A 6681-nucleotide genomic window follows, 5' to 3' on the forward strand; every position below is an offset into this window, starting at 1 on the left:
CCCTCAGGCCTTCCCACACGCCTGGCCTCTGCATCTCTTCTGTCCGCTGGTCCTGAGTTCTAGCCTTTGTAATAAGCCTGGATTCTAGGAAGGAAACGGTTTTCCTGAGTTCTGTGAGCTGCCCTAGCAAATCAGTCACACCCAAGGAGTTGGGTTTATAGCTAGTGGGTCAGATATACAGGTGGCCACCCGGGCTGGGGGTGGTGCCTGAAATGGGGGGGCGGGGACTGAGCCCTTAACCTGTGGACCTGAGGTTGTCTGCAGGTGGCTGGTGTCAGGATTGAGTTACGTTGTCAGACATGCAGCTGGTGTTGGGAGAATTGCTTGGTGCTGTGGGAAAAATCCAGAATTGGGATCAGTGTTAGAATTGGGCCCCTACTGCTCTCTACCCTCAGAAACTGTCTACTCCCCTCACTGCTTTCCCCTTCACAACCCACACCCTGTCTCCCAGTTTATAGGAATGGGCTGGGAGCCGGAGCCTTCCCAGGCCAGGGGGCCCAGCCAGATGAGGGAGGCAGGGGCAGGCCCTGGAGTGCTGGGAGGTGGGGGGCAGGGGAGGAGGGGGTGCAGGGCCCCATGGGGCAAAGAGTTGGGTCCTGGGGAAGAGAAGGGGCAGGGTGGGGTCCGCTGTCACTCAGCCTGTTTCTGTCTCTCCCCGGCCCTGGGAAGGGGCATGAGCCCTCCAAAGCTAGGTGAGCCCGTCCTTGCCCCTCTCCTGCCTTGCTCTGAAGTTGCCACCACCCCAGCCCCAGCCCTCATGCCTGCTTTTCTCCCCAGGATACACACCAGGGCCGGGGCTGCAGCTCCCAGCAGGTGAGTGCCGAGGGGCTTCAGGAGGGGAGACAGGGCTCTTTCTTAGGAGCTTGAGGTCTGAAGTGTGAGAGGGCCTGTCTCTCCAGCTCTGGGAGGGGGTGTGAAGCCTCAAAAGCCAGGCAAGTGAGAGACCCCCCCCCATCTCTATCCTGCACCTCCTCCTGCCTCCTTCCAGAACCCTCCCCGCCAAATTACTACCCCTCATATCCCTGCTTTTTCTCTCCAGGATATGGCAATGGAAATGGGGTGGGGGCCCAGCCAGGTGAGGCTTCTGGGCAGGGCTGGGTGTGAAGGGAGGCGCCCCAGGAGAGAGGCAGGAGAGATGTTGCTGGAAGGCAGAAGGTCTAAGTGGGCCGGCAGCAGGAGCCATGTTAGGTGGCTGGGTCACCTTGTCCCCCAAGCGCCACGGGAGTGGGGCTTTCTCTAGCCTGGCCAGTGGCCCCCCTTGGAAGCTGTGTCTGTCCTGGAAGTCACTACAGGCTGGTGGCTTGGCCAGGCTGAGGCTGGGAGAGCGGCCTGGGGCAGACGCTAGCCTGGGTTCACTGCCCTCCCCCTTCCTCCTCCATCTAGGTCCCTGCAATGGGAGGGTCCCTCCACTGCTCCCCAGGCCTCCCACTTCGGGGGTCCCTTCTGATAAAGGGGGCGGCTGGGGCCCCAAATCTCAGCCCTCTCCCCCAGGGCAGAATGGCAAGTTCCCAGGTCAGTGTGGAGTGGGGGGCCCTGGGGGGCACCAGGGGATCCCTGGTCTCAGGAGGGGCTGGGTCTAGCTGGGCTGCTCAGAAGCCCCCAGGGCCATTCTCTAACTGAGACTGAGGCTCGTCACCGAGAGCCAGCTGAGGGAAAGCCTAAACTCTGGCCCTGAGACCCCGTGGGACCCCCATTAGGGCAGCTCCCCCCAGCCCCGCCCCCAGGGCAGGCTGCAGCATTCCCAACCCTCCCTGCCCTAAGCTCACTCCTATCCCATGGTTTTCTTCCTAGAACTGACTCCAGCCATCCAGCGGGGGCTGAAACCTCAGAAAGCAGGTGTGACTCCGTCTGCCCCCTGTCCCCAGACCAGGTCAGGGTCACTCCTCCATCATCCTTGAGCCCCGGTCTGCCTCAGCTGTTCAGGCTCCTTAAGTCCAGGAAGTCCCTTCCCGAGTCTACCCGCAGTCTCTGTTGCTGCTTTCTAAGCCCATTTCTCCTGGTTCTATTTCCTGTCGATAGGGAGTATCCCTTCTTCCTCCTCAGAGCTCCTAACATCCATACTTGGCCCCCAAGGAGTTAGGGAAAGTCTGGGTGCTCTCCGCTGATCTCCATTCTCTTCACAGGATACCAGCCCCTGAATGGCTATGGACCAGGAACAGCACTGGGTGAGGAGGCTCCTGCCCTCCCCTCCTCTCCTGTCCCCTAGCTCAGGAAGAGGGGAGTCAGAGACTTCGGCTCTCTGACTCCTCCATCTCTGCCCCCCATTTCCTCTCTCTCAGGCTTTGGTGGTGGCCTCAAGCCTCAGAAAGTCGGTGAGCCCCCTGGGCCCCTTGGGTGCAAGCTGCTATCTTCCCTATGGCAAGCCCTGCTTGTCCGTGTCTCTTGCCGTGGCTGGCTCTTTCCTTATTGAGCCAGCATGCATTCACTTGCAGTAGGCCATAATGACGGCCAGAGACAGGTGCTGCCGTGTGTCCGGTGAGGGTTGGGTGGCACACTGCGGTACAGTCCTGGGGTGGAAAGGGAAGCCGCCAGAGGGAGGCCAGGACAGGCTTCCAGAAGGTGGGACACCAGAGGTTGCACAGGGTTAGCTGGCTGGGTGTGGGGAGAATGTCGGTTGCCTCGGTGTCAGTCTGTCTGTCTGTCTGCCGTCTCCTGTCTCTTCATGAGCTGGTCACCCTGAGCCCCCCCACCTTCCTCCACATTCACGCAGCCTTTCTCCCACTGTTGTCTTGCAGGTTTTGCTTACGGGAATGGTCTGGGAGCTGGGATCTTCCCTGTGGCCCACTCGCAGCCAGGTGCCTGGGAGTGCTGGGCTGGGGTGGGGGGCCCTGGGCTCAGGGGCTACTCCTGTCTCTGACTTACTCCTCCCTCCTCCAGAGTTCCCCGGGGCCAATAGTTTTAGGAATGGTGAGTCAGGGACAGAGGACAGAGTGCAGGGGCTCAGGGGGAGGGACATCCGGGGGCTGGGCAGGAATCACTTGAATCTCTTACAGGGTATGGGGATGAAGCACCAGTGTAGCCCAAAGCAGCAGTTCCAGGCCCTGAAGCAAATGGTAGGAAATGAGTGTTTAGGGGGTGAACCTGGCAAGGGACATGGGGACCAAGCCAAGTCGGCAAGGACCTCTGAGGGCCTGGGAGGCTTGTGGCATCCTGGATGTCCCGTACTGGTGGGCAGGGGTACCCACAGTAGCTCTCCTTCTACAGGTCGGGCCGGGGCCCTAAGGGGCTCTTCTTGGCCCTCCATGCAGCCCTGGGGGCTTGCCTTGAAGCCTGGATATGGGACTGGAGGCGAATATCCAGGGGTCAGGAGCCAGCCAGGTAAGGGGGTGTGTGGAAGAGCATCATGGGGTTGTCAGGTGTGGCTGGAGGGAGCTGGGTCCTGGGCCTATAGAGAAGGTGTAGGACAGGGACAGCAGGGGTTAGGCAGGAATGGATGGGGTTTGAAGAGAGACAGGTGGAGCAGGGGACCCTGAGCATGAGCCCGGACACGAGACCAAGATTGGGAAGTCACAGACCCCACGTGAGGACCACTGGGGACTCCGTACTCCCACCTTTTGTCCCTCCCCCCAGCGACCTATGGACAGCTGAGGCCAGAGCTGGGCCCTGGACCCTTCGGTGAGTGGTAGTCTCCCAGGGCTGGGGGTGAAGCTGGGGAGGGCAGGACTCTGAAGCCCTTGTGACCCGGTGCCCTGGCTTATCTGTGCCTTAGGCAACCCTGAGGTGAAGAGAGGCAGCAGTGGTCCACTGGGAAATGGCTATGGAGGTGAGAGGGGTCACGGTGGCCCTGTCCCCTACTCGCCCTATGTCACCATCATTGCCCCTCCAGGCTGCACTGGGGCTGTCTCAGCCCTTGGGAGGGACAGCAGGCTCTAGGGACAGCAGGCTCTCATCTGCTGAGTGACTGATCTTAGAGACCAGAGGCGGGAGAAGGCTCAGGTCCCCTGGGAGGTGAGGAGGGTTCCAGACCTCATCAGGGCCCTGCCTTTTCCCAGGCCCCTGCCCTCTCGGGAAATGCTAAGCACCAAGGCTCTTCCACTGCCCATCCTGAGAGCCTCTGTACCACAGCCTGGTGTGTTGGGCGAGGACAGCCAGACTCTGAAGCTTGGCTTCTAGCCTGGGGTCTCCTGAGGGCTGAAAGTATTAATAAAGGTGACATGCTTCCCTGTTTGCCTCTGTGTGCTGTGCTGGGGGGATTGCTGGCTGGGGTGGGGGCAGCCCGGGCCACCCCCTCATTCATCCATTCCATAAACGGAACAGCACTTCGTCAGTTTAGTGGGGGAGTCACATCCAAGTTAGGGAGGGGACTTGTGCATTATTTATGTCTACATTTATAATCAACTTATTAGTTATTAAAGAAAAAATCTTTTTCTCTTAAGCCTTCCACTTGCTTCCCAATGTTATTGTACTGATTAATTTTATAATTTGGATGTAAAACTCATTTTCACATTCTCTGAATAATGCTCATTTAGATTATGAGTTTGACAGATCTGACTTCCCCCTGGATATTTAGCATGCCTTACAAACCGGATTAACTCAATTCCCTTCTACACTTCAATTACACACAGAATCTCCTTGATCTACAAATCTAACCAGTAACTTCTTCCTAAGCACTTAAGGGACCCTTGGAAATGAATAAATTAGTATCTCAGATTACTGAACGCTTTCAAACGCCTTAAAAAGCCAGTTACTAATCCAGTATCCATATTAGTGCTACTGGATTGCTGCTTTTTCTTATCCCATGATTACAAATTTGCTTGCCCAGAAATGCGGAAGCAAAGTACTGTTTTTACCTGGGCCCAGAATGGAGGTTGCACAGTTGGGGATTGACCTGCTATTCTGAACTTTTACTCAGAGACAGGCCAGTCCCACTCAACCACTCAACCGACTGAACCACCCAGGCACCCCCTGGACTCTTCCTTTTTCACAGAACTACTAATTCTTTAAAAATATCCAAGCAGGGACACCTAGGTGGCTGGGTTGGTTAAGTGCCTGCCTTCTGCTCAGGTCATGATCCTGGGGTCCTGGGATGGAGCCCCCCATCTGGCTCCTTGCTCAGCAGGGAGTCTGCTGCTCCCTCTGCTTGTGCTCTCTCAAATAAATAAATAAAATCTTTAAAAAATAAATAAATAAAATAACCAAGTAGTCAGGGTTGCCTGGATGGCTCAGTCAGTTAAACGTCGGCCTTTGGCTCAGGTCATGCTCTCAAGGTCCTGGGATGAAGTCTCTGCTCTGGGAGTCTGCTTCTCACTCTCTCCCTGCCCCTTCCCCCTCCATGCGTGTGAGCTCTCTCTCTCTCTCAAATAAATAAAATCTTTAAGAAATATATCCAAATAGTCTCATCTTTCTCTGCCCCAAGGTGAATAAAGGTAGAATAAAGCACATCTTTTTACTGGTGTTAGAAGGAAAACCACAAGCCAAAAATGGAGCGACTTAGGCCAAGTCCCCAAATGGGGGGCTTACCACCTAACTTAATTGCAGTTCCCACCTCCCCCAGAAAGTCTCAACCGGTCAGTCAGGGATTCTCTGGTCAGCACCAATGAGTTAATGTCCCATGGGCCCTCACTATCCGCCCCCCAAAGGAAGATGAGGTAATCCACCTAAGACCCCCCCCCCCCCCACCTCCTAAGAGAAGGTGACCTTGCCTGGAAGGAACAATCTTTTCTTTTGCTAATAACTCCCTTGCCCCCTCCCCCTCCTTCCTATAAAAACCTTCCATGCTGCACAACTCCTGGCACCTCCCTTCTACTTGGTGGGTCAGATGCTGCTCGAATCGCTTAAAGCCAATTAAATCTGCAAATTTACTCAGTTGAATTTTTGTTAACACTGGAGAACAGGATTAGAACACAATCTCTGGGCACAGGGGCCACCCAGCGGACTGTCTCCGTGAGGGCAATGGGTGATAGCCTTCCTAACCCACCTAGAAATGTTCTAATATTACTCTATATTCTGATTTTAAAGAGATTGACCACTCTCTCCTTTTCTTCTGATTGTCACCCATCTGTCATTTATATCCTGTGTTAACAATAACGTAAATGCTCCATGTCATCAAATTCTGGTTTTGAATTATCTTTTCTTTAAGATAATTGAATGGGAATCTGCGTAGGTCTTGACCCACGCCCAGGTGTCTCATTCCAGAGTCAACCAAAGGCAAATCTCCTTGGTCGCCGCGAGGCTGCACCAGCTCAACGGACCGGAAGGCCAGGTGGGGGCGCCAACTGCGCGTGTGCAGCGCCTGCTCGCGGGGCTGGTGGGGGTGGGGCCTGTGATACCGCGGGACGCCGTGATTGGTTGGGACCGCGGTAGGGCAGGACGAAGAACCTGACAGAGAGCGCTGCCGCCTCTGATTGGCCGCCAGGAGTAGCTCGTGCCAGCTGGGGGGACCCACGCGAAGGCGGCCAGCGCACTGGCCCGTGATTGGCTGGGCCGGTCACTGCGCGGCGCGTGGCCACCCGTGGGAAGGACCGGGTCGCGGCGGCAGGCGGGCGCCGGGCCCCGGCGCGGCAGCGGCGGCCAAGCTGGCTTCGCGGCTCCCCCGCTCCCGCTCGACCCCGCGGCTCGCCCGCGCCCGCGCGCACTCGCGGCTGGGCCGGGCCCGCGCGTCGCTGTCGCTGACCCCGCCGCCCGCGCCGTGCCTGCCGCACCCGCCGCTGCCCAGCCTGCCGCCCGGCCTGAGCCCCGCGC

At 57.2% G+C, this 6681-nt stretch overlaps 1 protein-coding gene across 2 annotated transcripts; it reads left to right on the forward strand.

Moving 5' to 3' along the window:
- Positions 1 to 668: 668 nt before the first annotated feature.
- On the forward strand, positions 669 to 4123 carry LOC118021933 (RNA-binding protein FUS-like). Of its 2 annotated transcripts, XM_035022428.1 has the most exons (9): positions 669 to 813; positions 1792 to 1836; positions 2124 to 2165; positions 2280 to 2312; positions 2736 to 2795; positions 3205 to 3318; positions 3571 to 3615; positions 3710 to 3763; positions 3993 to 4123. In XM_035022428.1, exons 1-8 carry the CDS (start codon positions 674 to 676, stop codon positions 3717 to 3719), a joined length of 489 nt encoding a protein of 162 aa, XP_034878319.1. In that variant the 5' UTR covers positions 669 to 673; the 3' UTR covers positions 3720 to 3763; positions 3993 to 4123. The 2 variants fall into 2 exon arrangements, with proteins under 2 accessions (XP_034878319.1, XP_034878318.1); XM_035022427.1 differs by lacking the exons at positions 669 to 813; positions 1792 to 1836; positions 2124 to 2165; positions 2280 to 2312; positions 2736 to 2795 and having other exon boundaries at positions 2835 to 3318; positions 3710 to 4123.
- Positions 4124 to 6681: the final 2558 nt, after the last annotated feature.

The sequence above is a fragment of the Mirounga leonina genome, unplaced genomic scaffold, assembly GCF_011800145.1.
Source record: "Mirounga leonina isolate KUSES-001 unplaced genomic scaffold, KU_Mleo_1.0 Mir_175, whole genome shotgun sequence".
Taxonomy (NCBI): Eukaryota; Metazoa; Chordata; class Mammalia; order Carnivora; family Phocidae; genus Mirounga; species Mirounga leonina.

What these genes read in the sequence shown, in the direction of transcription:
- LOC118021933 (XM_035022427.1), top strand. Translation starts at nt 2,997, where the DNA reads ATGGGGATGAAGCACCAGTGTAGCCCAAAGCAGCAGTTCCAGGCCCTG. An exon ending in AGGGGTCAGGAGCCAGCCAG is followed by an intron (nt 3,319 to 3,570) that starts GTAAGGGGGTGT and finishes CCCTCCCCCCAG; the next exon opens with CGACCTATGGACAGCTGAGG. An exon ending in GCTGGGCCCTGGACCCTTCG is followed by an intron (nt 3,616 to 3,709) that starts GTGAGTGGTAGT and finishes TCTGTGCCTTAG; the next exon opens with GCAACCCTGAGGTGAAGAGA.